Source organism: Gaeumannomyces tritici, assembly GCF_000145635.1.
Source record: "Gaeumannomyces tritici R3-111a-1 unplaced genomic scaffold supercont2.4, whole genome shotgun sequence".
NCBI lineage: Eukaryota > Fungi > Ascomycota > Sordariomycetes > Magnaporthales > Magnaporthaceae > Gaeumannomyces > Gaeumannomyces tritici.
In genome coordinates, this window is record NW_008804548.1 from 2,965,134 (window position 1) to 2,992,904 (window position 27,771).

General features: G+C 59.3%; 11 protein-coding genes across 11 annotated transcripts; 7 read left to right on the plus strand and 4 right to left on the minus strand.

Moving 5' to 3' along the window:
• The first annotated feature begins 9 nt into the window (after positions 1 to 9).
• Positions 10 to 1,666, plus strand: GGTG_08393 (Got1 family protein). Its single transcript, XM_009226233.1, has 5 exons — positions 10 to 357; positions 437 to 463; positions 556 to 604; positions 708 to 723; positions 827 to 1,666. The coding sequence occupies exons 1-5, from the start codon at positions 330 to 332 to the stop codon at positions 1,124 to 1,126; spliced, it is 420 nt and encodes a 139-aa protein (XP_009224497.1). The 5' UTR covers positions 10 to 329; the 3' UTR covers positions 1,127 to 1,666.
• Positions 1,519 to 2,922, minus strand: GGTG_08394 (profilin). Its single transcript, XM_009226234.1, has 5 exons — positions 2,612 to 2,922; positions 2,485 to 2,500; positions 2,300 to 2,384; positions 2,040 to 2,186; positions 1,519 to 1,941 (listed from the first exon to the last, which is right to left on the minus strand). Exons 1-5 carry the CDS (start codon positions 2,622 to 2,624, stop codon positions 1,807 to 1,809), a joined length of 396 nt encoding a protein of 131 aa, XP_009224498.1. The 5' UTR covers positions 2,625 to 2,922; the 3' UTR covers positions 1,519 to 1,806.
• Positions 2,923 to 5,419: 2,497 nt separating this feature from the next.
• Positions 5,420 to 6,091, plus strand: GGTG_08395 (hypothetical protein; the record flags this gene model as incomplete). The annotated part of the gene is made up of 1 exon (XM_009226235.1): positions 5,420 to 6,091. One exon carries the CDS (start codon positions 5,420 to 5,422, stop codon positions 6,089 to 6,091), a length of 672 nt encoding a protein of 223 aa, XP_009224499.1.
• A 327-nt stretch (positions 6,092 to 6,418) lies between these two features.
• GGTG_08396 (hypothetical protein) lies at positions 6,419 to 8,773 on the plus strand (the record flags this gene model as incomplete). The annotated part of the gene is made up of 1 exon (XM_009226236.1): positions 6,419 to 8,773. One exon carries the CDS (start codon positions 6,419 to 6,421, stop codon positions 8,771 to 8,773), a length of 2,355 nt encoding a protein of 784 aa, XP_009224500.1.
• Positions 8,774 to 10,005: 1,232 nt separating this feature from the next.
• Positions 10,006 to 11,920, minus strand: GGTG_08397 (SNARE Ykt6). Its single transcript, XM_009226237.1, has 6 exons — positions 11,535 to 11,920; positions 11,331 to 11,413; positions 11,095 to 11,146; positions 10,998 to 11,028; positions 10,543 to 10,908; positions 10,006 to 10,449 (listed from the first exon to the last, which is right to left on the minus strand). Exons 1-6 carry the CDS (start codon positions 11,553 to 11,555, stop codon positions 10,409 to 10,411), a joined length of 594 nt encoding a protein of 197 aa, XP_009224501.1. The 5' UTR covers positions 11,556 to 11,920; the 3' UTR covers positions 10,006 to 10,408.
• A 140-nt stretch (positions 11,921 to 12,060) lies between these two features.
• Positions 12,061 to 18,495, plus strand: GGTG_08398 (hypothetical protein). Its single transcript, XM_009226238.1, has one exon. It carries the CDS (start codon positions 12,248 to 12,250, stop codon positions 18,296 to 18,298), a length of 6,051 nt encoding a protein of 2,016 aa, XP_009224502.1. The 5' UTR covers positions 12,061 to 12,247; the 3' UTR covers positions 18,299 to 18,495.
• On the minus strand, positions 18,394 to 19,443 carry GGTG_08399 (hypothetical protein). Its single transcript, XM_009226239.1, has one exon. The coding sequence runs from the start codon at positions 19,432 to 19,434 to the stop codon at positions 18,523 to 18,525; it is 912 nt and encodes a 303-aa protein (XP_009224503.1). The 5' UTR covers positions 19,435 to 19,443; the 3' UTR covers positions 18,394 to 18,522.
• Positions 19,444 to 19,896: 453 nt separating this feature from the next.
• Positions 19,897 to 21,641, plus strand: GGTG_08400 (retinol dehydrogenase 13; the record flags this gene model as incomplete). The annotated part of the gene is made up of 2 exons (XM_009226240.1): positions 19,897 to 20,504; positions 20,546 to 21,641. 2 exons carry the CDS (start codon positions 19,897 to 19,899, stop codon positions 21,639 to 21,641), a joined length of 1,704 nt encoding a protein of 567 aa, XP_009224504.1.
• A 413-nt stretch (positions 21,642 to 22,054) lies between these two features.
• On the plus strand, positions 22,055 to 23,282 carry GGTG_08401 (hypothetical protein). Its single transcript, XM_009226241.1, has one exon. The coding sequence runs from the start codon at positions 22,414 to 22,416 to the stop codon at positions 22,918 to 22,920; it is 507 nt and encodes a 168-aa protein (XP_009224505.1). The 5' UTR covers positions 22,055 to 22,413; the 3' UTR covers positions 22,921 to 23,282.
• On the minus strand, positions 23,065 to 24,548 carry GGTG_08402 (vesicle-associated membrane protein 725). Its single transcript, XM_009226242.1, has 2 exons — positions 24,235 to 24,548; positions 23,065 to 24,136 (listed from the first exon to the last, which is right to left on the minus strand). The coding sequence occupies exons 1-2, from the start codon at positions 24,270 to 24,272 to the stop codon at positions 23,461 to 23,463; spliced, it is 714 nt and encodes a 237-aa protein (XP_009224506.1). The 5' UTR covers positions 24,273 to 24,548; the 3' UTR covers positions 23,065 to 23,460.
• A 131-nt stretch (positions 24,549 to 24,679) lies between these two features.
• Positions 24,680 to 27,659, plus strand: GGTG_08403 (ATP-dependent RNA helicase SUV3). Its single transcript, XM_009226243.1, has one exon. The coding sequence runs from the start codon at positions 24,904 to 24,906 to the stop codon at positions 27,253 to 27,255; it is 2,352 nt and encodes a 783-aa protein (XP_009224507.1). The 5' UTR covers positions 24,680 to 24,903; the 3' UTR covers positions 27,256 to 27,659.
• Positions 27,660 to 27,771: the final 112 nt, after the last annotated feature.

Sequence of the window (27,771 nt, forward strand, 5' to 3'; positions counted from 1 at the left end):
CCACCGCGACAAGGATGGATCAATGCTAGACGCGGGCCCTCGACGTCGTTTTGGCTGCGTTGCGACTCCCTTTTTTTTTTTTTTTTGCGACAGCCAGCTTTTGCCTTGAGTACTTTTGTCCTTCGTGTCCACTAATGCCATAGACAGCCTCGGTGAACCCTACCAACATATACCGACAACCCTCCCCCAGCGCCCACACGCCTCGCCGACCTCACCCGCCCACCCGCGCGCCGCCGGTAGTTAGTTCGCACGAGCGACCATCCTTCTCGTGGCCTATCTCGAGACCGACCGCATTGCCCTCCCGCCGTCCCTTCAAGTCGCTCCGCAAAATGTCCATGTGGCTTTCGGATACCCAAAGTCAGCCCAACCGCCTCCCCCCTGGCCCCGCCCCCGAAGAGGTGCTTTTCCTCATACTAACCATGCGTCTCAACTGCAGAGATCGGGGTAGCCTTCTGCACCGGCGGTAGGTACGGCACATAGTCGTGTCCCGGCTTTCGGTCTTCCCAAGTTGCGGAGGATGTCGGCTGACCACGGAGGTGTTTGGCGGGGTTGCAGGAGGCTTCTTCCTGATCGCGGGCGTCATGATGTTCTTTGACCGGGCAATGCAAGTCAACACCCCCCCTCTTTTCCCTTCCTGAGACTGTCCAAATCACCTTCTCCCTCGTCATTTTTGGAAGTGAGCCGAGGCTGACGTAGAACACACACAGGCTCGCCATGGGAAACGTACGCGACTCAAGCTCCCAGCCCCCATAACCCCTCCCCCTCCTCTCGCCCGACGACGGAGAGCTGACCACACGCTCGGTTCCGCCGCCGCCGCCCCTCGCAGATCCTCTTCCTCATCGGCCTCACCATCATCATCGGGCCCCAAAAGACGCTGCTCTTCTTCGCGAGGAAACAAAAGGCCAAGGGCACGGCCGCCTTCTTCCTCGGCCTCATCCTCATCCTGATGAAGTGGCCCCTGATCGGCTTCTGCGTCGAGCTGTACGGCATCGCGATCCTGTTTGGCGACTTCCTCGGCACCATCGCCGGCTTCGCGAGGAACGCCCCCGTCGTCGGCCCCTACATCGGCCTCCTCGTCGACCGCATCGGGCTCGGCGGGAGGCGCAACACCGAGCTCCCAGTCTGAGTCCCCGTTTGAACTATTCGAGTCGAGCCACTTCTAGGGTCGCGATCCTGCGCCACATGTTACGAGTAGGAAGAAGCCTTTAGACTTGTCGTTATGTACACTTTTGGAAAGGCGTTCAAGTGTTACAGGATACCCAGTTCATATACCACAGTCGTGAAGCCGAGAGGTACTGTCTCGAGTAGTCCTTGTCGAGTATTCGATGGTAGCATCCTAGGCTGCACTCGGCTGTCAGGGCGAAGAGCGGGGGCATGCGTGTGGACAACATACAATGACCAGTTGTTGAACCTTGAATGATTCATCTGGCAGAATCCGCGCCCCGCCACTTTCATCACGGAGAACAAGCATGTGAGAGAAACAGTGAAGCCAAGAGACATGAAGAGGCGAATAGAAAACGAATCACAAAGCCAAAGGACAAGGAAAACAGATGCGTGTTCTTGCATATGTATTCCTGGGTAAAGTCTCAAATATAGAACAATCCTGGCCGGAAGCAGAGCGGGATGAAGCCTCGCGACACCCGCCCAAACCCAGTCCCTCTTTCTTTCCCCTTCACGTCATCGTATAATCGACTTGACAAGGAGTCACACCATTGCGGTCAGGGAGGAGAAATGAATAACGAATGGGGCTTGATTACCCCCATATGAATCAACGTCGCCTATCTATCCGGAGAGATCGTGTGCAACCTAGTAGCCTAGGGGCTTCAGGTAGTCGACGAGGGCGCCGATGGCAGCCGAGGCGTTGCCTGCGATTTGCCCCTCGTTGTGAAGCCCGACGAGGATAGCCTGTTGTGACTTGGCGATGCAGATTCCGGAGCGGCCCTGTTGATGATGGTAGAAAGCGGGGGCTTGTCAGCACGCTGCTTGAAATTTACCGCCTATACCGACTTCCGCAGGGGTATGGGGAGATCGCATTGTACATGTCTAGCGTAAATTGTGTTCTCGTCGGCGTTCGCCATGACATAGCGCTGCTTAGCAATATAGAGGCCCTCGGAGTAGGCACGGTCGCGCGCGCCGCTCGCGTCCGAAAGGATGTCGGCAATGGCCTTCATCTCGGTAGGCTCGAGCTGTTGATTCCGCCACGCGGGCCGTAGTTAGTCGAGGGCACTGTTGCTGTGTCGCCGGCATCCATCCCCCCAAGTGGCGGGTATTCCTGGGTGCGGAGATGCCCTGGATGTACCTTGAAGCCGGCCGAGGTGGCCCACTCGCTGTCGCCGGCGGCGCTGATGATGGCCGCCTTTTCGATGTGGCCGGTGCCGACGAGGCTAGATACAAAGCAATATGTGAGCGGTCCGGGTTCCATCTCCCTTTCCACTCCTACCGTGCGGGGCAAGCTCCGACCGAGGGCCATGACGGTTTATTTACCTGCTGTCAACGTAGGCTATCGCGGGTAGCAGGTTGCATGGTTAGCTTCATCAGCTCTGCATGCCGGTTGTGAGGGGTTAAAGGGTGAGGCCGCCGGCGAGGGTCGGAGAGGGGGCATCGAGCTTACCCTGCCACGACATTGTGAAGTGCGGGAAAAGAAGCACAAGGGAGGGCTTGGGATAGAAGAAAGAACAGGCGCGGGACGTGGTCCTGACGATGGGAGGGAGTGCGGGTTACGCGTCTGCGCTGGGTGTGCGAATGATGCGTCGGTAAGAGGTCGGCGCTGTGACTTGTCGGGAGGTCTCGGTCGGGAGTTCTTTTGCTTGGTATCAAAAAGGTGGGAGCTTCCCGCGTCAGGTTAAGTCCGTAGGACCATGCGGCTACGCTGGCGGGGGGGCGTGCAGTCACTTGGCGGAGCCCCGCCATCGGTTGTCTCTGTCCGTCCGGACAGGCCAAAGCACGACGAAAAAAAATAAAAGGAGGGGCACCACCCATGACGGGATTATGCAATCACATGGGGCTCGATTGCTTGTTACGTCAGCCTGCGGCATCTGGTTGGAGAGAAAACATCGACTTGACCAACAGCAACGGGAAAAAAAGTCTCGAGGCAAAGAAAAGCGGTTGGCATAGGAGAGACGATTCAAGGTCGAGTAGATTCCACAGTATTTACGTCGAGCACGTGGGACAGACGAGCAGATGCATGCGTCATTGTATTGGAGCATCCCATAAATTCGGATTGAGACGGCTGTGTTGCATCATGCAGGCATTCTCTATCCTCATCCCGTCCTCTCGATGATGCTCAATTTGGGCAATATGGCTCTGTGCCTAGGCAGGCGGCCTATCCGCATTATATGCCTTTGTCCTGGGAGATATGTTGACTTCTTCAAATGGTGTACTATGCTGGGATGGGTAGAAAGTACCTACCAAGTGAACCCTGCTATCAAGACGTCTCATGGAGTACGTGACGCACAGGCCATGCCACCCATTCATAGCAAAGCTTCTATCTTGACCACACGCGTGAAACCTGACGACCTTCATGTCTGACAAGTCGGGCTCGGCTAAGCTATTGCCGGGATAGCTTTAGAAATTCCGGCAAGCTAGTACCTACCTAGGTAGGTACCCAGCTCGCTGGGACAGTCGTCCAACTTGGGAGAGCGCTCCCCCGCAAAACATCCTACCCACTATCGCAGCAGGCGAGTCGATGGAACGATCTGACATTTACCCAATTCGATCAAGATCTACGTTGGTGGTTCAGGCAAGAGATGTGATACATTCATGCGAACACCTCACATGGGGGTGACTCTCGGCATGTGCAGTCTAACAGCCAGCGCGATTCCTTGGTACACATGGCGAATTGATGGCGAGCAGCGATCTCCGTCCCCCAGCCGACATCAAAGTTTGGTGAGCCTTCCCGCCCGTAGGTTGAATAGTATTCAGCAAGGAATCCGGCGTGTCGGCTTGGTGGCTGGACAGGGGCGGTTAGAATGGTCACCGGGCTGGGTATGGGTACACTTCTCAAGGACAGGACACCATGCTACAAAGCCTGTCAACCGGTCCGTCATCACACATCGGGCCGGGAGTGGATGGGCATTTATCGCGGACCGGGCAAATGCTCACGGGCACTATCAAGCCAGGGCACTTCCACAGGTCTTTTTATCTCTCCTGTCCCGACTTCGTGGTGGTGGGATCGTTGCTTGTTTTTAACTTTTCGCCGCGGCGCACTGGTTCGTCCCACTGAATTAAACCGGCATGAGAAGGTACTACGCTAACCTGTTCTTGTCGTTATGTAAACCCTCCGTCGTTTCTAGAATGGATTCATGGACTGGAACACCCGCACAAGGTCGCAATAATCCATGGAGTCGGCACAGGTATTTGCAAAACATGAGACGCGAAACTCTGGGCAGCGCGCCTGTTCCAGAGTGCTGAAACAGCCTCCTTTTGGGGCTCGGCATCTGGTTGGGCGGGACCGGTATTGGCCTGCCCAGGATGTCGAGCTTTCGATGGGGAAGGTGAATTCTGCGGCCTTGAAGTGGCAGTTGGGACCCGCCTATACCGAATGATTTATCGCGACGGCCTTGGGCGCCAAAGGTCCTATCGGCGCTGGCTATTGAGATGGTTCCGCGAGTGCTTCAGTTTTGGATCAATGGGAACGCGGGAACCAAACCATGACTCAGGGGTTGTTGGCATGAGCACGTTGTTGCTCGTTGGTTTGTTGGCTTGTTCCTTGTTGCGATCTTAGTCTGTGTGGCTGGGACGAGCAAGCCCTGCGCTCATCGCTGACAGGGCTTCAAGGGACATCGGGGGCTTTGTTTTTGGTTTTTCTTTGCCCAGGCACAAGAGCTGGTAGGACGAAAGACGCCATCCCCCATTTGCTTTTGACGGGATCCACACAGATCCACGGTGAAGTAGCAACTCTGGCTGCACCATGACAGGCCTCCTCCAATTTCCATCCTCCCCGCAAACGCGACAGCGAATGCATCAATCACACCTTGGACTTCCCTCTCCTGTTTCCAAATTTGGATGCGACCCTGGCGCGGAATACGCCGAACACCTGAATGCGCCAGTGACAGAATCCAACCAGAATCCAACCCCAGCCGACCCCGGTGGCGTTATGCTCCTGCCAAACGACCAAGATGCTGTGTGCTATAACCCGTCGCCGACACTCGTTCCTCCATCCGTCTTGTTCCCAGCTGGCACCCGAAGTCTCCTCTTCCAATACCGCTCACACCCCTTGTCATCCTCCTTTTGCTGGCGGCGTCGGTCCTGGGAACAGACGACGGAGTGGCAATAACAAACAAGAGCAAACGGTGTCCGCCGTAGGATCCAACAGCTGACCCAGTCGAGTTCCGTCATCAGAATGTGTCGTCTGGTCTCATCCATTCTTCCTGCTTTAGTCAGCCTGGAGGGAGCGGTACGTTAAAGTTTCAGATCCGCCATGCCCGTGAGGGTGTGTTATGCTGCCTCGCCCCCCGTTGCAGTGCTGGTGGTCCGAAGTCCTTGCTGGGTGGATCTGCTGACTTGGTCCTCGTCTCTGTCCGTCTCCCGTGCGGCGTCGTCTAGGGGCCAAGCGGGGATCGATCGCATCACCGCAGAGTGTTCACACCACCCCTGGCACCCTGGCGCCCTGGGTCACCCTGACTACCACGGATATTTTATTGGCCGAATGGACACCCAGGGCGATCTGCCGCTCGAAATAGCCGACCCCTCAACCTCAAACAAGGAATGCCACTGGAAGAATTGGTCGACACGGCGTGCTGCGCTCGCGGCACCCCCGACTGTCCGTTTCTTAACGCGCTGTCGTACTGCCGGCGGCATGTGGGCTTCTGGAAGAATTCCCATTTGCGTGGTTTGTTTGACGATGCCGCCCCCCATGGCCCAAGTCTGTGTAATTGCCAGGACTGTATCGGGCGTTGAGACACTGTTGCCAAGCCACGCCTCGGCTTCATCGCTCGACAGACGCGGGACGTTGGCGGCAAAGCAGCCGTCTGTCTCGCTGCTGTTGTCCTCCGGGCTGTGGACGGGACCAGAGCTGCGTATCAGCCAAATAACAAGGCAGACTGCCAGGATGGCCTTGTGGCCACTTCAGCGGCCCGACATGGCAATATGAAAGGCGTCTAGAATCCGGCCTGTCGCGTTTACGAGAGAGATGACTTCTTTCTCAGCCGTCAGTTTGAATTATTGATCTCATTTCAGGGACTCGTGTCGATGCAACGTCATTGGCCTGCCCCCTTCTCTCGCAGCTGATTGTCTTCGAAACGCAGACAGCCCCCCACGGGATTGCTGTTCCTGCTAATCTTACGAGCGTCGTCACATTTCGGCTTCTCTGCGCATGCGGAGCCCTATCAGCCACAAAGTAACCGGCAGTGGGTGACAGTGAGGGTAGGTTTGGCATTGAGCTCCAAGCAACGGCTGCAACCCTCCACTAGGTCGATCGATGGACGACAGGCGACGCGTTCGGGGATCCCGCGCGGCCCTCGGCCAGGCAGGCATGTTCAGGGTTGCCAACCGTTCCATGTCCCTGCGCGGTGGGAGCATCGCAAAAAGCGGTAACGGCGCTGGCGCTGCTGCAGAATCTCGTGCAGCTGCAGGCGCACCTGTTCTTGAACCGGGGCCCGGGGCAGTCAGGGCGGGCATCCATGTAGGGCACCACCACACTTGCACGCACGGCCCTGTCGCCCCCCTTGCCCCCCTCACCTCCGCTGGGCCCGTTGTTGAATCAGGCACTTCCCTGCCCCGGCAGACCGAGTCGAGACTTGTTGAAAATGCGAGCACCCCCGCCGCTTCCTTCCCTGACGGTCGTTGTACCTACCTGACCCGTCCACTTCCTGTCCCCCCTCTCAGAGCCAACATCGCAACCATGGCATCACGACCGAGCACATCTGGCGGCCCCAAGGCGCCGTCCAGCTTCGACAGCATGGCCGACCGGAGGATATCGAGGGACGACATGTTTCTGAAGGCCCCCCAAACCGCAATGGAAAACAAGCGAATCTCTAGAGACGATATCTTTGTGGGAACGCGAAAGCAACCCGGCTGGACCAGGCCGGCGCTGTCAGTCATGCCCCGTGTTGGGCCTGCAACATCCTTGGACTCTAGCCCTGCCCGTCCATCACCAACGATCACGATAGGATCTGTTTCTGTGCCTCGGTTTGGCCGGAGGGGAACGGTTGACTCCCAGATGTCTGGTGATATCCCCATCGGTATGGCTATCGGGAGCCCAACTCACATCCCGTCCGGTCTTTCCACCACATGGACGCCACAACAGGCCCCTCCGGCACAGGAGCCTGCTATGAGGTCGGAGCCTCCACGGCAACCACCGCCCGAGCCTACTACCGTGAAGCGCACCAAGACCGGGAGGCGCAGGCTCTTTAGCCTGTTCAGCAGGAAGACCACACCAGACGAGGTCAAGGCCGTCAAGGTCCCAGAGCCACCTGTTGTCGACTTCTCCGGATCCATGTACACGGCGACGGCAGAATCAATGTCGTCGAAAACATCTCCCTCGAGGAGCGCCACGTCCGCTGGCGGCAAGGGTTCTGCTCGGCAGCCCGATAGATCCCCCGCGATTGTCCGTACGAACACAGAGCCGTTCCAACAAGCCCCCACAGACGCCCAAACTAGAATGCCAGCAAGAGGCGCCCCGTTCGAGCCGGATTGGCGCCGGCGCCAGAAGGAGATTGGCGTATCTGGGCCAATGAACCTGAGGGCTCCGCCAGCTGCCTCGTCAACATTTGCCGGGAAAGGCCTCCTTTTGGATGTCGAGATCCCTTCTATCAAAATGGAGCGGTACAGCGTTATGTTTGGAAATCTTCTGGATGCGAGGCGCGACTCCGCTCTCCTCAACAGGCGGCAGGCTGCTGTGGAGAAACTGCATGCCATCAGCGACAGAGTGATGGCTGAGCAAGGGTTGAAAGAGGCGCCAATCGCGCATCCACGAAGGGCAACATCGCCGCAGACGATCATGGAGTCGCCTATATTTCCCTCACGAGCGTTCGCCACGTTTCCGACCCCGCCGCAGTCCCGCCCCGAGAGGCTCGCAGCGCAGGCTCCCATGTCGCCATCAAGGATGCGCTCGAACACGTCTCCTGCAAACCTACCATCCCCAATGCAGTCCACTTTTGGGAGTGACGCCCTGCCACGCGGCCAGGCAGTGGCGGCACCGGAGCCACCCAGCAGGGCGTTCCCCGCCACTTCGAAGGTCATTTACTTTGAGCCGGGCCAATCGAGCCTGGTCCTCGAGTCCCCGACCAGCCTGGACGATGATGCGAACCTGTCCCCACGACCCATCACGCAGGTACAGCCCCTGAGGCCCAATCTTGCCGAGCCGCAGTGGCAAATGATAACCCCGCCCATGTCAGCCGCGCCTTCCAGCACCTCGTCGTCGAGCACTGGAAGCAGTGGCGCCGCGCGGAAGCGATCGCCATCCGTCGCTTCGTCGGTGCGGACAAACATCACGAAGCCATCGCTTGAGATCGAAGAGTCGGACCATGCCCTCAAGGCCGCGGTGGAGATCTCCATCGCGCGCCAGATCAGCGTCTCGCGCCAGCAGCGCAACCTTCTGCTGCCGCTGCACACGGGGCCAGGCTCCGTGCGGCAGGGGGCCGGGGGCGGCTCCATCGGGAGCGCGAGCCCTCACGAAGGCAGCGCCTCGGACAGCCCCGTGAAGCTGGGCAGGAACGAGCGGCTGATCGACTCCGTCGCCTCGACCCCGACCCTCATCCAACCGCCTCACACCCCGGACTCTGAGCTCCTCAACTACAGGAAGAGCTCGCGGGTGGTCCTGGAGGCGGCATAGTCAGATGCCGGAATCCCGACCCGACCCGGCCCCTTACCCCCTTTCCCTTTGTCAACAGGTTGCACATACAGGGTTCATGATTTCACTTTTCGTTTATGATTTATTATCGGGGCGGCAGCGAATCTTGCAATCTATTTATCACCCCTCTCCTTCTCGGCGAGGCACCCTGGCATAATGGTTTGGTCATGAGACTGCAAAACAAACTAATATGGTGCACGCCAACTCCTTTCCTTTTCTTTCTTGTCTCGAAGCAAAAGCCGAGAGATTTGGCCGCGGTGGAGCCCGTGTGGATTTTACGGTTCTCTTTTCTTCTCTATTGAGATTGACAAAACGGCGGCCGACCCAGCCTGCTTTGATCGATGCATCATGTGCTGGCTCTGACTCTGCTTCTTTTTCTTCCTTTTTTGTCCATTTTTCTTTTTCACCGGCTGGTGTGCTTGACCGTCGGCGGACACGGACGGATAAGGCTCGGTGACCTAGTGTTTTTCCTTCATGCTCTTCATTTCGATGGAGCTTCTTTTGTTCTTGATACCACCACTTCTTGTTTTACATAGCGACGAAAGCCGGAAATTGACGCAGACAGGATAGGCCATGTCACAAGGGTGGATCCAGAACTAGATGATAATAAATACATCGGATACTTCTCCCCTGAGCCACCCCTGTCCCGTTGCGTGCCCGAAAACAGGACAAGAAAAAAGTAAGACAGGGAATAATATGGCTCGTCGGTCACACTGGCTAGGGAATGCAGTTTGGGCAGTGCCCGGCCTGCGTCAGACAGAGCGCTCTGTCTCTCGGGAACTCCGCGTGCCTTTTGGTCCGCTTTTGATATGGGATCTCCCTCCCCGCCAGTCGATCCGGATCTCTCGAACCCTTGGCGGCCACGGGAGGAGGGGACAACCCCGATGTGGAAGGAACCCAAAAAAGGCTCGGGGCGCAAGACGTCACCTAGATGCGACGCGGCTCGGGTTGCCAGTCCCGGGGAAGCTGCTGCTGACCCTGCGCCTGATTCCTACGCTCGACTGTGTTACGAAGCCGGTGCCCTGTTGCCTTTACCCGTTTAGTCTTTTCTTGTATATTCTTTTTTTTTTTTTTTTTTTTGCGGCCTTTTCGGGTCCATGTATTCTTCATCCGTGTGGATAGACACGCAAAGGTCCTAATACTCTTTTTTTTTTTTATTCGTCATGCACGAGTGGGCTACCATTAATCCAGCGCGCCGATCGCCTTGACCGACGCAAGGTTCATGGCTTGGGGGCCCGGGCGGAAAGGGGACGAACACCGCCACGCGGACAGGTCAGGGTAAGCCGGGCATCATATTATGCACGCTTTCGGGGTGCGCGCTGTTAGTGTTGAGGGTTGTTACGTAGATGGGCCAAGGCGCTTGAAGGAAGGGGGCAGGCAAAGGCACGGTTCGCGTTATATAGGTAAGATTGTCTGTTGGGAAAGTCGGCTCAAAAAAAAGGAAGAAAATGGGAGGAGATAAAAGCAGAGGACTACGAGATCCAAAAGAAATCAACCACGGAATGCCGCGGGAGGGAGAGGATATTATACTCCCCCCCGACAAGCAAACGGACGCCTTGATATAATACGGAGCCATGCGGTAGCAAGTAGCAGCATCAACAAATGTCCCTAACGGCCTTACATGACGATACAGCACGAGTTCTGCTTCTTTGCTTGTGCTGTAGGGTACGTGGCACAGCCTCTAGTCAGCGCCTAGATGTCGTTTCTTAAAGGGGGCGGACACATTAGCAAGCGGAAAAAGATGTACATACTGTAGAACATCTTGCTCTGGGCGCTCAGGCCGTCGCTTTTGGCGACGAGGTCGTCGATCTTCTCGCCGCGCTGGAGGACCGACTCGATGGTCTTGTGCAGCACGATCTTGGTCTCGTCGAGCTCCTTCTGGATCTTGAGGATGCTGTCGGCCTCGTGGGGGTCCTGGTACTTGATGATGTACTCCTGCAGCTCGGGGAAGGGCAGCGTCACGTCGCCCGTGGCCCAGGAGGAGCGCGGGTGCTTCGTCAGGAACTCGTCCACCACCTTGGACAGCAGCTGGTGCGCCACGAGCGCCGGGTACGCGTGGTCCGAGATGATGATGCCGCAGACGCCCTCGGTGCGCCCGTAGGCGTGGAACGTGTACTCTGCGTGTGGTAGGGGGCTTGGTAAGTATATCGTATATCCCCGACCGGTTCACCATGCTGCTCCGCTCCCACTTGTAGGCTAAAGTTACCATTTTCCTCGACGTCTTGCCGTTGTCCAGGCTGTAACATAGTTCATCGTTAGGAAGAAGCTTTCGCCAAGCCATGAATTGGGGATCTGCGGCGCACCTTGGTCCGCTCGGCAACCGTCTTGGAGGTAAAGGTCATGAATTCGCCATAGCTAAAAGAGAAATCGGGCGCGGCCGGCCGTCAGTGGCGTTCGGGACGAGCGACAGATATCTTGCCCGCGACCTCGCCGCCGTTTCGATCCTCTTATCCATCCCGGGAACATCAGAGTCCCCTGGAATCGGCGGGCGGAGGGCGGCGGAAGCGGCGGCGGGGTTTGTGGGAGGACAGCAACGTACTTGGAGCGAGTGAAGCGCGAGTACGAGCTCAGCTCCTTTTCGGCGACGATCTCGTGCGCCGGCTTGGTCTCGTTGCGGAAGATCTAGAACGGGCGGTAGCGTTTGTCAGTGCGCGTTAGTCCTGTCGTTGACCCCTCGTCGATGTCCGTGCGGGTGTCGGGCGCGAGAGGGTCTCGCTGCTTCGGCGGGCACTCAACAACGCACCCCGATGTAGTGCAGCTTCATGGTGGTGGCTGGATGGGGTTGGTCTGGAGGTGGTCTGGGGGTGGTTGCTTCAAGCGGCGGTCGGGATGGCTCGACCGCTCTTCGTCGTTTTGGGCGGTGCGGGGGTCGTTGGGACGGGTCGGATGGGGTGGATTCGATGCAGAGCGGCAAGGGCGGGAGCTGTCGATGGGTGCCAGACCGAATAGCTGGCTGGTTGGTGGTGGTGTGGCCGTCGTCAATCAAAGAAGCCAAGGATGGTGTCGTCTTGTTCGGGCGTGGTGTCGGCGCTGGCGGTGGCTTCCGGCGGCCTCAATCAATGGACGTCACATGGGTCAGTGATCGATGCACCGAATTGGATGCCCCGCTCCACGATCAATGGCTCATTGTGACGGGGTGTGGATTAGGTGGGTTTGGTCGCTGTAGCTGCTTCCGGTTCAGGGCTTCCATCCACTATTTGTTCCCTATTTCGGCGTGACTCTTTCGCTCAGCCGCCAGATCGAGTTGGGGTTGGTGTGGACCTCAATCGCGGGCATCCAGCTGTCAAATATTAAGCTAGATCGTGCTGGATGAGTGAGATTCCAGGACCCGAGATTTGGGTCGATGATATATTCGCTTCCATCCTAGACTGGTGAACTGTTCTGCAACACTATAACCTGCCTAGCTCCCGTGCTGCAACACTCAACTAGGTATCGACCAGGAAGCGGAACACAGCAATGTCAGCCAAGGCCGCTGGCGAGTCCATCGCCCAATGGCGGGCTCAAGTCACCGCCATGAAAGCCGCCATTGCAGCTTTAGACTTGTCTACTAGGAGCGGCAGCGGGAATGACCATCATGAAGACGACGATGACTCTGGCTCCTCCAGCCCCGGAGCCTTAGGCCACGATGTTTGGGATTTCATCTCTGACGATGAGCTGGATGAGATCGACTTCGAGGACGAGCCAGACTTTGGCGGTGATGCTTCAGACTCTCCATACGGCGCACAGTGGCTAGCATCTCGATGTGGCCAGGTCACCGCACGAAAGGGCGGGCTCTCTTCGGGCCCGCTACAGGATCAGATCCTGGTTCTCCTGAGGTCGAGCCGGTCCGAGGAAGAGCTACAACCCGCCTTGACAGATCTGCTAGGGTTTGACGACCTGGATTTCGTTATCGACCTCATTTCCAACCGCCAAGCGGTCCTTGCCGGGAACCAGCCGGAGCCTGACGGAGCCCTTGCCGGACCGGGTGGCTCGCGGCTCCTCAACAAGTCACAGAGGGAAGAAGCACTCCGACGACAGGACTTCAAGCATAAAAACACCACCTTGGCGGCTGCCGGCTTCAAGGAGCCCCAGTACCCTCACGTCTACCGGGCCTTCAACCCTGGAAACTCCCTGAATCACGCCGGAAAGCGGTATGCCCTGCCTGTGGGCAGCGAGCGTCTCGAGTTCCCCAAGTATGAGGAGTACTCCATCCCTGCTGGCAAGCCCGGAGCGCTTTGGCCCGGACATACTCTGGTTCCCATCGCAGATATGGACGGCCTCTGTCAGAGGACGTTTCGAGGCTACAAGTCGCTGAACCGCATGCAGAGTCTGGTGTACCCAATCGCGTACAAGACAAGCGAGAACTTGCTCGTCTGCGCACCCACCGGTGCGGGAAAGACCGACGCTGCCATGCTCACCATCTTGCACACCATCAGCCAATACGTGACACCGAATCCCCTCGAGAACATGACGGCCACCGAGTTCGCCGTCCAGGCCGAGGACTTCAAGATCGTGTACGTGGCGCCCATGAAGGCCCTGGCGGCCGAAATCACGGGAAAGCTGGGCAAGCGGCTTGCCTGGCTTGGCATCCGCTGCCGTGAGTACACAGGAGATATGCACCTCACCAAGGCCGAGATCGTGCAAACCCAGATCATCGTCACGACGCCAGAAAAGTGGGATGTGGTGACGCGCAGGGGCACCGGCGACACGGAGCTTGTTCAAAAGGTGCGCCTGCTCATCATCGACGAGGTGCACATGCTCCATGACGAGCGTGGTGCCGTGCTCGAATCGCTGGTGGCCAGGACCGAGCGCCAAGTCGAGAGCACCCAGTCCCTGATCCGCATCGTCGGGCTCAGTGCCACGCTGCCCAACTTCATCGATGTTGCCGACTTCCTCAAGGTCAATCGCTACCAGGGGCTGTTCTACTTTGATGCGTCCTTCCGCCCCGTACCGTTAGAGCAGCACTTTATCGGAGTCAAGGGAAAAGCAGGATCAAAGCTATCAAGGGAGAACCTCGACGAAGTTGCCTTTGACAAGGTCAGGCAGATGCTCGAGCGAGACCACCAGGTCATGGTGTTTGTACACTCACGACGAGACACTATGCAGAGCGCCAAGATGCTCTATGAAAAGGCCGTCGACCAGGTCTGCGTCGATCTTTTCGACCCCAGTAACCACCCGAGGTATGAAAACGCGGTCCGGGATATGAAGACATGCAAGGCGAGGGAGCTGCGGGACCTGCTCCCCAAAGGACTCGGCATCCACCACGCCGGCATGTCACGCTCGGATCGGAACCTTATGGAGCGTCTCTTTGCCGAGGGCGTCCTCAAGGTTCTCTGCTGTACGGCAACGCTTGCTTGGGGTGTTAACCTGCCGGCTGCGGCTGTCGTCATCAAGGGTACCCAGGTCTACAGTGCACAGGAAGGAAAATTTGTCGACCTGGGCATCCTCGATGTGCTCCAGATTTTTGGTCGTGCCGGTCGCCCACAGTTTGAGGACACAGGTATCGGCATGATCTGCACAACGGCCGACAAACTGCCTCACTATCTCACCGCTGTTACGGATCAGTTGCCGATCGAGTCCAGGTTCTCCTCGAAACTGGTCGATAACCTCAACGCCGAGATTTCACTGGGGACCGTCACTTCTATAGCAGAGGCGGTGCAATGGATCGGCTACTCGTACCTCTTTGTGCGCATGCGCAAGAATCCCATGGCCTATGGCATTGGTTGGGCCGAGTTTGAACAGGACCCCGAGCTCGTGCAGAGGCGGCGAGAACTGGCGATCCAAGCGGCACGAACACTTCAGCAGAACCAGATGGTCATCTTCAACGAGACGACCGAAGAGCTTCGCAGCAAGGATATTGGGCGCATCTCCAGCCAGTTCTACATCCTTCACTCCAGCATCCAGGTGTTCAACAAGATGATGACGCCTCACGCGACCGAGGCCGATATTCTCAAGATGATATCGATGAGTAGCGAGTTTGACAACATTCAGTCGCGGGACAGCGAGGCCAAGGAGCTCACGCGCATGAGGCACGAACCCCGGATTGTGCCGTGCGATGTAAGCGAGGGCATCGACACCCCTCAGGCCAAGACAAACATCCTGCTACAGGCCTACATCTCCAAGGCGCAGCCCGAGGACTTTGCCCTGACCAACGATCTGAACTATGTGGCCCAGCAGGCCGGACGTATCTGCCGGGCGCTGTTCATGATCGCGCTCAACCGCCGCTGGGGACACCAGTGCCTTGTGCTGCTCACGCTGGCAAAGTCCATCGAGAAGCGCGTGTGGCCTTTCCAACACCCGCTGCACCAGTTCGAGCTCCCCAAGCCGATTTTGAACCAACTGGACGCCAAGGAGGCGCTGACAATCGGCGCCCTGCGCGACCTGGAACCGGCCGAGATCGGGGGGCTTGTTCACAACCACGGCGCGGGTACCAAGGTGGCCAACATCCTCAGCCACTTTCCCACCATCAGTGTCGAGGCAGAGATAGCGCCTCTGAACCGCGACGTCCTACGCATCCGGCTCTACCTCTACCCGGACTTCCGCTGGAGCGATCGCATCCACGGCACGTCCGAGTCCTACTACGTCTGGGTCGAGAACTCGGAGACGTCGCAGATCTACCACCACGAGTTCTTCATCCTCAGTCGCCGCAAGCTGCACGACGACCACGAGCTCAACTTCACCATCCCACTCGCGGACCCGTTGCCGACCCAGATCTACGTGCGCGCCGTCTCGGACCGCTGGCTGGGCGCCGAGACAGTGACGCCCGTGTCGTTCCAACATCTGATCCGGCCCGACACCGAGAGCGTCTACACGGACCTGCTGGACCTGCAGCCGCTGCCCATCACGGCCCTCAAGAACCCGGCGCTCGAGGAGGTCTACGCCCAGCGCTTCCAGTACTTCAACCCCATGCAGACGCAGATCTTCCACACTCTGTACCACACCCCGGCCAACGTGTTGCTGGGCTCGCCCACGGGCAGCGGCAAGACGGTGGCCGCCGAGCTGGCCATGTGGTGGGCCTTCCGTGAGCGCCCGGGCTCCAAGGTGGTCTACATTGCGCCCATGAAGGCGCTGGTGCGCGAGCGTGTCAGGGACTGGGGCGCCCGCCTTGCGAGGCCCATGGGCCTGAAGCTCGTCGAGCTGACGGGCGACAACACGCCAGACACGCGCACCATCAAGGACGCCGACGTCATCATCACGACGCCCGAAAAGTGGGACGGTATCTCGCGCAGTTGGCAGACGAGGGGCTACGTCCGCCAGGTCAGCCTCGTCATCATCGACGAGATCCACCTGCTGGCTGGCGACCGCGGGCCCATCCTCGAGATCATCGTGTCGCGCATGAACTACATCGCAGCCTCGACCAAGAGCTCGGTCCGGCTGCTGGGCATGTCGACGGCCTGCGCCAATGCGACGGACCTGGGCAACTGGCTCGGCGTCAAGGAGGGCCTCTTCAACTTCCGCCACTCAGTCCGCCCTGTGCCACTCGAGCTGTACATCGACGGCTTCCCCGAGGTCCGCGGCTTCTGCCCGCTGATGCAGTCCATGAACCGCCCGACCTTCCTGGCCATCAAAAACCACAGCCCGGACAAGCCCGTCATCGTCTTTGTGCCGTCGCGCCGCCAGACCCGTCTGACGGCCAAGGATCTGATCAACCTGTGCGGCATGGAGGACAACCCCCGGCGCTTTCTCAGCATGGATGAGGACGACCTGCAGCTCAACCTGGCGCGCGTCAAGGACGACTCGCTCAAGGAGGCCATCAGCTTCGGCATCGGCCTGCACCACGCCGGCCTGGTCGAGTCGGATCGCCAGCTGTCCGAGGAGCTCTTCCTCAACAACAAGATCCAGATCCTCGTCGCCACCAGCACGCTGGCCTGGGGCGTCAACCTGCCGGCCCACCTCGTCGTCGTCAAGGGCACGCAGTTCTACGACGCCAAGGTCGAGGGCTACCGCGACATGGACCTGACCGACGTGCTGCAGATGCTGGGCCGCGCCGGGCGGCCCCAGTTCGACAACTCGGGCGTCGCCCGCATCTTCACGCAGGACTCCAAGAAGGACTTTTACAAGCACTTTTTGCACACGGGCTTCCCCGTCGAGAGCTCGCTGCACACGGTGCTGGACAACCACCTGGGCGCCGAGGTCTCGGCCGAGACCGTCGTGACCAAGCAGGACGCGCTCGACTACCTGACGTGGACCTTCTTCTTCCGGCGCCTGCACAAGAACCCGTCCTACTACGGGCTCGAGATCGCGGCCGAGCAGCAGACCAGCATCGCGGCGCAGGAGGCGGCCAACGACTTTATGATATCCATGGTCGACAAGTCGCTCTCTGAGCTGGCCGAGTCGCGGTGCGTCGACGTCTACCCCAACGGCGACGTCGACCCGACGCCGCTGGGCAAGATCATGAGCTACTACTACCTCTCGCACAAGACCATCCGGCACCTCGCCCGCCACGCCCGCGCCGGCGCCAGCTTCGCCGACGCGCTGTCGTGGATGTGCCGCGCGACCGAGTACGACGAGCTCCCCGTGCGGCACAACGAGGACCTCATCAACGCCGAGCTCTCGCGCGCGCTCCCCATCCCGGCCGACGACGCCGCCTTTGGCGGCCTGCCCATGTGGGACCCGCACGTCAAGGCGTTCCTGCTGCTGCAGGCGCACATGTCGCGCGTCGGCCTGCCCATCACCGACTACGTCGGCGACCAGACCAGCGTCCTGGACCAGTCCATCCGAATCATCCAGGCCTCCATCGACGTGCTCACCGAGCTGGGCTACCTGTCGAGCTGTCTCGAGATGATCAAGCTGCTGCAGTGCGTCAAGTCGGCGCGCTGGCCCACGGACCCTCCGCTGTCCATCCTGCCCGGCGTTAGCCCAGAGGCCTTGAGCAGCAGTAACAACAGCAAAAAGGGCAAGGGGAAGAATGCGGCTGATAACGCCGAGGGCGGCCACGCCAGCACCACCCTGACGAAGCTGACCGCCATGGCGAGCGGGCAGTGGAGCAAACTATCCAGAGACCTGTCCGTCCCGCAAAGCCAGCAGGCCAGGTTCCTGCGGGCCGCGTCTGTGCTCCCCAACGTCGGCGTGTCCGTGGAGGACGTCAAGGCCGGCTCCCTGACGGTGGCGCTGAAGCGACTCAACGCCGTGGTGGAGCGCGAGGGCAGGATTTTCGCCCCCAAGTACCCCAAGCCGCAGACGGAGGGGTGGTTCGTGGTAGTGGGCGACCTGGCCGCGGACGAGATCGTGGCGGTGAAGCGAGTCGGCTGGTTCTCCCAGTCGTCGTCTACAGGAGGCAAAGGGAGGAAGGAAAGGGGAGGCGTGGGCAGCGGCGGCATCGAGCCCGGATCGAAACCAATGGCGAAGGCCGTGATTAAGCTTCCGGACCCAGACCCGGACAGCGAGGCTGGGAGGAACGGCAGGAAGCTGGACGTACTGGTGGTCAGTGATGCGTACGTCGGCATGGAGTACCGGGTAACCGGTGTCCAGGTACCAGGCCTCCCCGTGGTGGATGACGATGTGCGCAAGACAAAGGAAGCAAGGTAAAGGGAGGGGTCTAAAAGGAAGCAGTGTAGTGGGCATGTATAGGGAGAGATGGACGAGAGGGGACAGGCCTGATAGAACCAATAGAGACGGCATCTGAGATGATGAGATAAGATTAGAATTTGGATGGTTAGAAATTGTGCGTGTTTTCGTATTTCATGGGGCTGTGATGAACTCTATCTAAGCATACCATATTACCGTATTTATCCTGCATGAGAGCCTCGACATTAGACGGCGGGCCCGAGGTACTTCTCCAAGTCGACGTTGCCGAACATTTGCTGACGCAGCCGCTCCGCCTTCTTCCTGTCCTCCTCGGCCTTCTTTCGCACCTTGCCGGCGTCGAGAAGGTCGGGTTTCCTCTTGGGCGCGGCCGACCCTCCGGCCTTTTTTACTGCCGCCGCGCCGTCGGCGCCGATCCCCAGCCTGTCCTCGCGGGGCCTGGGCTTGAGCGGGACCGCGATGCCCTGGGACTCGGCCCCCAGCCCCTTCCGCGAGTCCGGGTCCCAGCCGTACGACTGCAGCACGGCCAGCCCCATGCGGGACCGGTCCAGGGCCGAGGGCGGGTGAGAGTGCGCGAGGCTCACCTGGTGGGCCAGGGAGGCCTCGTGCCTCTGGCGGAGGGTGGTGGCGGGAGCGGCCTCCTCATCGTCGTCGTCGTCGGTGCTGGCGATGGGCAGCTTGCACACGTCGCACATTTCAACAGCGACCGACGACGGCGGGTTGTCGCCAGCTGCTGCTGCTCCTTCACGCGCAGCAGCAGCTCCGGCTCCAGTTGTTGGTGGCCGCCCTCCTGCTGCTACCCCTGGCTTTGATGACTTCATCACAATGCTCAGGTACAGCTCGGCGGCGGATTGGCCAGAGCCCACCTCCTGCGAGGCAGCAGCAGCGCCATCGGCCGACGAAGTGGGGGTGGATGCAGGTACGAACTTGATGGGGCGCATCGAGATGCCGCTCCCGAATGGCTTTTTGCGGTGGAGCGGGACGCCGTCGTCGAGGCCATCGTCGTCGACGGCACTAGCGTCGTCGGCATCATCGTGGCGGCGATCCATGTTTACAATTCGCCCGCCCAAAGATGGTGACACAGTATTCCTTCGGGACCTCTTGGTCAGCGGTGAGAGGGGCAAGGAGGGTGCCAACATTCATGGACGGGCAATTGTTGAGGTGTGAGGGGGCCATCAGAGATTGGCTACCCTTCGGGAGCGAAGTTGGCCGGCGGTGGGGCCCTGGCGCTGAAACATGTGGAAAGTGTGGATCCACACCCCCTAAAAGGTGCGGTGAGGAGCGGATCTCATGCCTCCATCTCAGCAGCCATCGCGGGCCTAAGCGAAGGCACATGACGAGGCTAGCAAAAGCGGCACGCGGATTCTTGAACACGGCCAAGCCGGGCGACCTCCTGGATTTGAATAAAGCGGCCGCCTCGAGTCCTCCCGACATTACCCCTCCATCCCACACGCAAAACCCAGCCGTTGCGTCTGGATGAAATGATCAACGCAACCACAACCCATTGACCACTCAGGACACGTCGAGGACACGGCCTCAATTCTTACACGTAGCCTTGTTGAAGGCCCCCCTGCTGCGACTGCAGCAACCACTCTGACGCCATGCCCATCCCTTTCCTGGCCAGCGTCCTGCTGGAAGAGTACCCGCCATGGCTCCCCGAGCCGCGGGTGCTCCTCAAGGCCGGCAGCGCCCTGGCCGCGCTGGTGCTGACCAAGAAGTACTTTGCCGGCTCGTCCAACCCGGCCGAGCGGGACCTGCACGGCAAGGTCATCATGATTACGGGCGGCACGTCGGGCATCGGCGCCGTGACGGCCATTGAGCTCGCCAAGCGCGGCGCCCAGATCATCCTCCTGACGCGCCAGCCCGCCTCGGACCCCTTCATCGTCGAGCTGGTCGACGACATGCGCGACAAGGCCGGCCACCAGATGGTCTACGCCGAGCAGGTCGACCTCGAGTCGCTGTACAGCGTGCGCAAGTTCGCCACGCGCTGGGTCGACAACGCCCCGCCCCGCCGCCTCGATGCCATCGTCCTGTGTGCCGCCACCCTCACCCCGGGCGGCAAGCCGCGCGAGGAGACGGAGGAGGGCGTCGAGCGCGACTGGCAGGTCAACTTCCTGGCAAACTACCACCTGCTGGCCATCCTCAGCCCCGCCCTGAAGATCCAGCCCTTTGACCGCGACGTCCGCGTCATCATTGCCACCTGCCCGTCGTACATCCAGTCCCCGCCCTTGCGCACCGCTCTCACCGAAGTTGCCGGCGGCGGCGCCACCCCGAAGGGCTTGCGGTGCCGGGCGCCGCCACATGGTCTCCGGGCGCGGCGTACGCGCGCAGCAAGCTCGCGCTCATGACGTTCGGTCGGGCCTTCCAGAAGCACCTGGACTCGTACAAGCGGCCCGACGGCCTGCCCATGAACGCGCGCGTCTTCTTCGTCGACCCGGGCCACTGCCGCACGGCGGGCATGACGCGCTGGATCACGCGCGGCTCGCTGTGGGGCCTGCTAGCCTACGTGGGCCTCTACCCGGTCTCGTGGCTGTTCCTCAAGAGCGCCGAGGGCGGCGCGCAGTCGATCCTGTACGCGCTCATGGAGGGCTCCCTGCTGCGCGGCCCCGGCGGCAGGCTCATCAAGGAGTGCAGGGTCGTCGACTTTGCCCGCACCGACCTCGACGACAAGGCCGCGGCCAAGGAGCTCTGGGAGTCCTCCGACGCCCTCATCGAGAAGACCGAGAAGGAGCAGGCCATGGTGCGGGCCAGGAGAAAGAAGGACAAGAAGAGGGCCAAGGACGAGGAGGAGAAGCTGCGCGAGAAGGAGGAGAAGGCCCAGGAGATGGAGGCGCTGGCCGAGGCCATCAAGAAGAACAAGGCCGCCAAGGAGGCGCAGAAGGGCAAGGGCAAAGAGAGGGAGAGCAGGGAGAGCAGGGAGAGCAGGGAGAGTAGGGAGAGGGAGAGGGAGAGGGAGAGGGAGAGGGAATCGAAGGACAGGGAGCCCAGGGAGCCCAGGGAGCGAGAGTCCAAGGAGAGTGACCTCGGGGAAGTGGAAAGCAGCGACCGGGAGCACAAGGAGCATAGGGACAAGGGCAGGGAGCATAGGGACAGAGAGCACAGGGACAGAGAGCACAGGGACAGAGAGCACAGAGGTAGGGAGCACAAGGACAGGCACCGGGAGTCCAAGGACAGGGATCGCAAAGGAAAAGACAAGGAGAGCAGGAAGGGAAAGGACAAGGAGGAAAAGTACACGGACGAGCCCAGCCTTAAAAAGCGCGGATCGCAGGAAAGCCTGAGGAGAAAGAGCTCCAAGGAAAGCCTGAGGGGAGAGAAGGGCTCTTCGTCGCGTTCACACCGAAAGTAGGAAGTTGGTTGGGTTAGAGCTAGCTTCGGTGGTGGGGTGCCGCCCGCTCGGGAATTTTGGCAGTGCCTGCCCGGTGGTCTATCAAATTCTTTTCAGCCCAGCCGTTCTCACCCTGCCCACATATTGCAGTCATGCCAGACGTCCTCACACTGCCCTCACATCGCCGCCATGCCAGGCACCATAGCCCTGCCCTCACCTCGTCGCCCTGACTGGTTCATAGCTGCGCACCTGCCGTTTGCTATCAAGGTTAAGAGCCAAGTGTGGCGCATATGGGAAGAGGTCGGGTCGCCGGCCACAAGACTTCCCTGTGCAATGTCCCTCTTGGCTGCGGGTTCGACCCCAGGTGCGAGACATTTCTCCCGATTTGCCCACCTCCAAGAAATCCCGAACGCTCGACAGACCCCCCCTCCCCTCCCCTCCCCTCCCTCCCCCCCCGGCCGGCCGATTGCTCGACAAACCCCCTCCGGACCGATCGCATACGCCGACCGTATACGCTGAGGCACGACAGCCATGGCTATGGCAATAACAAGACGACGGAGTACAGGGAGACCTGCTATCCGTAGCAGGATACCCTTAGGCTACGCATACGTGTACACTTACACATGGAGGAAAGCGAATCGAGAATCGGAGTAAACCTTGTGTTTCGTAGCTGTCTACCCTCGAGGCTAGCGGTAATCTTTTGCCAGTCTGGATTGCATATTGATTTGACTTGCTTGGTGTATCAGTTGCACGTTGGTGCCCAATTTGGCCTTTTGATATTGTGGTTCCAGCCATGCAGCTACGGACCTGCCGTTTTGGCGTTTTCGGTGGGGCAGCTGAGCCGCAGCACCATCCCCAACCACGCGACACATTCAATGACGGAATTGAATCAAGGGCGGGCCCGACCATTGGGAATCGACGACGGTTGATTGACGCCTTCAAATCCGAAGATCATCTGCACTCTCGCGATACACCCCCCATCTTATATATGCACTTTTCACCTTGGTCAATCAACCACACTTACAAAAAAAAAAAACCATCCACATCCGCAATGCCAAACAATCACATGCAAGCCACAGCGACAGCAGCGCCGGTGCTCCCCCCACAGACACCACTAGCACCACCGCGGTCTGCAGCGGCGTTCATGGATCCGTCCAGGTGCCACCCCGTCTTCTTCACGGCCAGGGCGTGGCGACCGATATCTGGCGGGCCAAGCGCCACGTGGCAGAGCCCCATCGCACACGGGTACGCCTACCAGGACTCGCGGAGGCAGAGCGAGGGTGCGGCTCCGAGGTTATAGCGGTGTCAGGGCAACCTATGGGTGTCTCCATCCCACCAAGCCATCTACCTAATCAGTCCAAGTCTTGGAACGCTACCGAGAAATCTGAGAGAGCATGGTTGGCAGGGACTTGCGCACGAGCCTATGCAACATTCAATTCGATTTTCGGAAATCCTTCAATTCACGTCTTGTTCATTCGAATACCCAATGGGGAGCACAGCGGGAGCTGGGCATGCCTGAGTGGATGGGGCTCACACGACGGAGTCGTACATCGTGTATAATTGTATACTGGCTTCAAGAGGGAACTAAATCCTGACACCCACTGAAGGGTCTGTTTCGCCTCTGGTCGCCACACCCATAACAAAGAAAACGTGTTGCTGCCATATCGTGCCAAATGGGGGCATCGCAGTAGGTGCCAAAAAAACGCCAACCTGAGTGGGGGCCAACAAAACCCGTCACATAATACAAGAGCAAGGAAGCAGATCAAAGCGAGGACGGGAAGAAAAGAATTGAGATGACAGAATAGGCCAAGGGTCACTAGATAGCCCAGCCACCGAACCCTCACGAGTGCTTGACGGCGATGATGATGGTCAACAGGATCAAGACCACGACAAGGCCGAGTAGCCCCATGAGCTTGACGTTCTTCCACCACATCTGGCGCTTGAGCCCGCGGCTGCGAACGCGGAACTCGCGGGCGGAGCCGCCGAGGCGGTCCGTCTTGTCGACGAGCAGGTCGATGCGCTCGCCCCGCTCGAGCAGGCCCTCGATGTTGCGCGTCATGATGCCGCGCACGTCGTCGATCTCGCGCTGGACGTTGTGGACGGCGTCGTCGCGGCCCGAGCGCGTGGTGCCGAACTCGACCATGAGGCGGCGCAGCTCGCCGTTGAAGGACGCGGCGCCGTAGTTTGGCTGGTCGGCAAAGTCGGTCGTGTCGGGCGGGTACTCCTCGAGGAAGCGCCGGCGTATCTCGAACAGGTAGCCGAACGGCACGCTCCGGCCGACCGACGAGTCGGCGACGACGAGGAACGTCAGCCCGCCCGCGCTGGCCGCGTGCGGGCCGTGCTCGGCGGGCGACTCGGCCACGTAGTGGATGTGGTGCGCCCCGTGCGTGTACGTCAGCTTCTGCGCCGACGCGTGGCTGATCTTGGGCAGCACCAGCGACGCCAGCGACGACGTCTGCGACGACGCCGACGTCGTGCACTCGGCGAGGATCGTGCTGTTGTGCGCTATGCACGAGCTGCGGGTTGGTTGCACAAAGACGCGGTTAGTTGGGCAGTCTCGCGGGAGGCTCGCTCGGTGGCTACCGAGGTTGAAGGGACCAGGGGATCGGCCTACTATAGGAGCGGCGTTGCCGGAGTCGACGACGAAGCCATCGTGGCTTGTGTGTATGTGCGTGTCTTGTCGTGAGATGTCCTAGATAGACGGTGATCGAGACTCGATGACGAGTCCAACTCGTAACGCTGTTGGTCGGTTGGCAGGCTTTCGGGCACGGGATTTATCGCTCGCTCTTCGGTCGGGTCGCTGGGTCAGTTTCGTCTCGCCAGCGTTTGGAATGATGCCCAGGGCTAGGTGTGCGCTGCAGTTCGATCTCGGTTTCAATCATAAATATGCGGCCGCCTGGAGACGGGCTTCCCCATGCTATTCGACGATGCTGCTGCATGATGACGCTGCCACTGGCGTGCTCCGCCCCAGTCGGGTAAACTGCGGGACTCCCATGTCCCCACTTGCTAGCCGTTGGGACGACATTGAGATATACCGATAAGATAACGAGACTTATCCATATTTTTTTTTCTTAGAATGCCTTGCTTGGAGACTTACCAGAGCCCGCGACGAGACTCGCTAGTGACGGAGTAAACCATTAACAACTCTGAGGTTAGAGTTGCTGGTCAGGCAACTCTTTCGCTCTCGCCGCGAGAAAGGCATTGCCACGGTTCACCCGAAATTCCAATCTCGACGCAGTGCCCGGGAAACAATGCCCCTGGTCACCACTCCACGCCCCTCACCATGAAAACCCCTGTCCGAGCAGTCTTAGGGCGAACGTGTCAGTGTTTCCAGACCTTCCCGCTGCCGCCATGCCGGTCCTTCAGCGTCACAAGCGCTGCGGCTCGCAAAGGGGGAAAGAAGGCCAAGTCTAGGATTTCTGCTCCGAGCAGCAGCGCGAATGAGACGGACCCCTGGGCCCCCGCCATCCGTAAACCCGTTCCTCAACCCGTTCCGGAAGAAGCCCCTCAGCCCGCTTCTCGAGCTTCCTCCTCGGGCGCACCCGACACATATCACCATTTCCGCCTGCTTGTCCAGCGTCACCTCCAGGCGCTCATCCGCCAACTGCGCGAGCTGCAAGAGGAAAGAAGCGATGCCCTTCTCCACTTCGCCCTCGACGGCCCCGTCGAGCTGCACACGTGCGCCATCAACTTTGCCAAGGCCATAGACGCGAGTTTCGGGCTGGCTGCCGTCGGCACGACCAGCCGGTCCGAAAACCCGCTGTTCTGGGGGCTTCGTCATGGCTTCGTCCGCGGCAACTCTGGCGGCCTGGCTAGGGAACTCACCTACGCCTTCCGGAGCTTCGCCGGCGAGTCCAAATATTACAGCCCGCATCTCCAACTGCCATCAGGAAAAGAGTTGACCGACTTCCGTTTCCCACACGAGTGGTTCCCGGCCACGCGCGCCATGCACCGCACCATCCATCTCCACGTCGGACCTACCAACTCGGGCAAGACTTACAACGCCCTCAAGGCCCTGGAGACGGCCAGGACGGGAGTCTACGCCGGGCCGCTCCGCCTGCTCGCGCACGAGGTCTACACACGCCTTACGAAAAAGGACAAGATTTGCGCCCTACTCACGGGCGAGGAGCAGAGGATACCCGACGGCTTCCAGTTCATGTTCGCCGCCTGCACCGTCGAGATGACGCCACTCAACGACGTGCTGGACGTGGCTGTCATTGACGAGATTCAGATGATTACCAATGAGGACCGCGGGTTTGCTTGGGCTCAGGCCTTCCTGGGAGTGCAGGCTCGTGAGGTCCATCTCTGCGGGGAGGAACGCACCGTGGACCTGATACAGAACCTCTGCCAGAGGATCGGCGACACATGCATCATTCACAAATACAACCGCCTGAGCCCGCTGCAGACCATGCGGCGGAGCCTCGGCGACCTCAGGAATCTGGAAAAGGGGGACGCCGTCGTCTCCTTTAGCAGAGTCGGCCTGCACAGGCTGAAGGCAGGCATTGAAAAGCAAACGGGCAGGCGCTGCGCCGTCGTTTACGGGTCACTGCCACCCGAGACCCGAGCCGAGCAGGCGAGTCTGTTCAACGACCCTGACAATGACTACGACTATCTCGTGGCCAGCGACGCAATCGGCATGGGCCTTAACCTGGAGATCAAGCGTGTGATTTTTGAGGCCATCACAAAGTTCGACGGCACGATGCATCGAGATCTTGGGATTCCCGACATCAAACAGATAGGGGGCAGAGCCGGCCGCTTCCGCTCTGCTGCTCACGAGATCAAGGGGGGCTCGGCAACACCCCTGTTAGACGCACCAGCTGACCGCTCCGAGAAGCCTCCGGGGCTGGTGACAACTTTGGATCCCAAGCATTTAGCCCGTGTCCAGCACGCCTTCACCGTCGAGGTTCCTCAGATAAAGGTGGCAGGGATACTTCCTCCGGCGTCGAGTATCGAGGCGATATACTCTCTATTTCCACCCGGGACGCCTCTCAGCCACGTACTAGTCAAGATCCGGCAGCTGGCCAAGGTCTCTAGCGAGTTCTTCCTCTGCGACATCAAAGAGTGGATCGAAGTTGCCGACGCAATCGAGGGTCTCCCAATGGGTATTCATGACCGATGCACCCTTCTTAACGCGCCCACTTCCCGCGATACCATGGAAAGTCTCAAAGTGTTCGCCAAGTGTATATCTCAACAAAAGGGTGGACACCTGCTTGAGATTGAGGAGCTTGACCTGGAAGTGCTGGAGAGGGACCCAAAGGAGGTGACTAACCCGCGGGCCTTCCTGGATCGACTGGAGGTGGCGCACAAGAGCGTCACACTGTATCTCTGGCTCAGCTACCGGTACCAGGGCATCTTTCCAAGCCAGACACTAGCGTTTGAGGTCAAGAAGCGTCTAGAGGCGCGCATCGACGAGCAACTGGACAGGTTCGACTACAGGCCCGAGGCCCGAGCTGCGGCCACTAGGCGTCTCTACGAGCAGGCGAAGAAGCGCAGGCAAGAGCAGGGCGATGTGCTACCCGACCTAGACCTTGAGGAGGGCATCGGTGGCGATGTTGACGCCATGAGCGCGCACATCCTCGAGGGTATCCCTGAGGGCGGCGAGGAACCCATGATGGATAACCTGACGGCTCCCTAGAGAAGCCAAGCGCTGGGTCCGACACTTTTGTCTGTTTCCCCGTGTACGGCCATGTCCTGGCCTCTGTTGCGTATACGCTTCGTCGGCATGGGAGGAGACGAGGGCATGTGACAAATACTGTATAAAATACCTACCAATGTATATGAGCTTATAGAACTCTCTCCCTACCTACTTGAGTCGAAATGTAGACGAGCATAAACTGCTTTTGTTTGGGAGTCTAGTCGAGAAGGCAAAGAATGGGTACCTCGCATCTATCAAGGTATGTATATGTATATATATGTATATGTATGTATATGTATGTTCTGCACAAACTACCAAAAGTTTATCAAAGCCGGCGATGTTTAGGTGTAACCTGAAACAGGCAGACCGCCCAATAAAAGGCCGTGCCTTACATTACAACAACCAGAATTCGTTTCTCATATCATTCACCGTGTTTGTTCCTTTCCCATAGTCTACCATTGATTGTATTTTTTTAGCTAGGTATTTTTTTGGATCGTGTAGGCTGATACGGTGCCC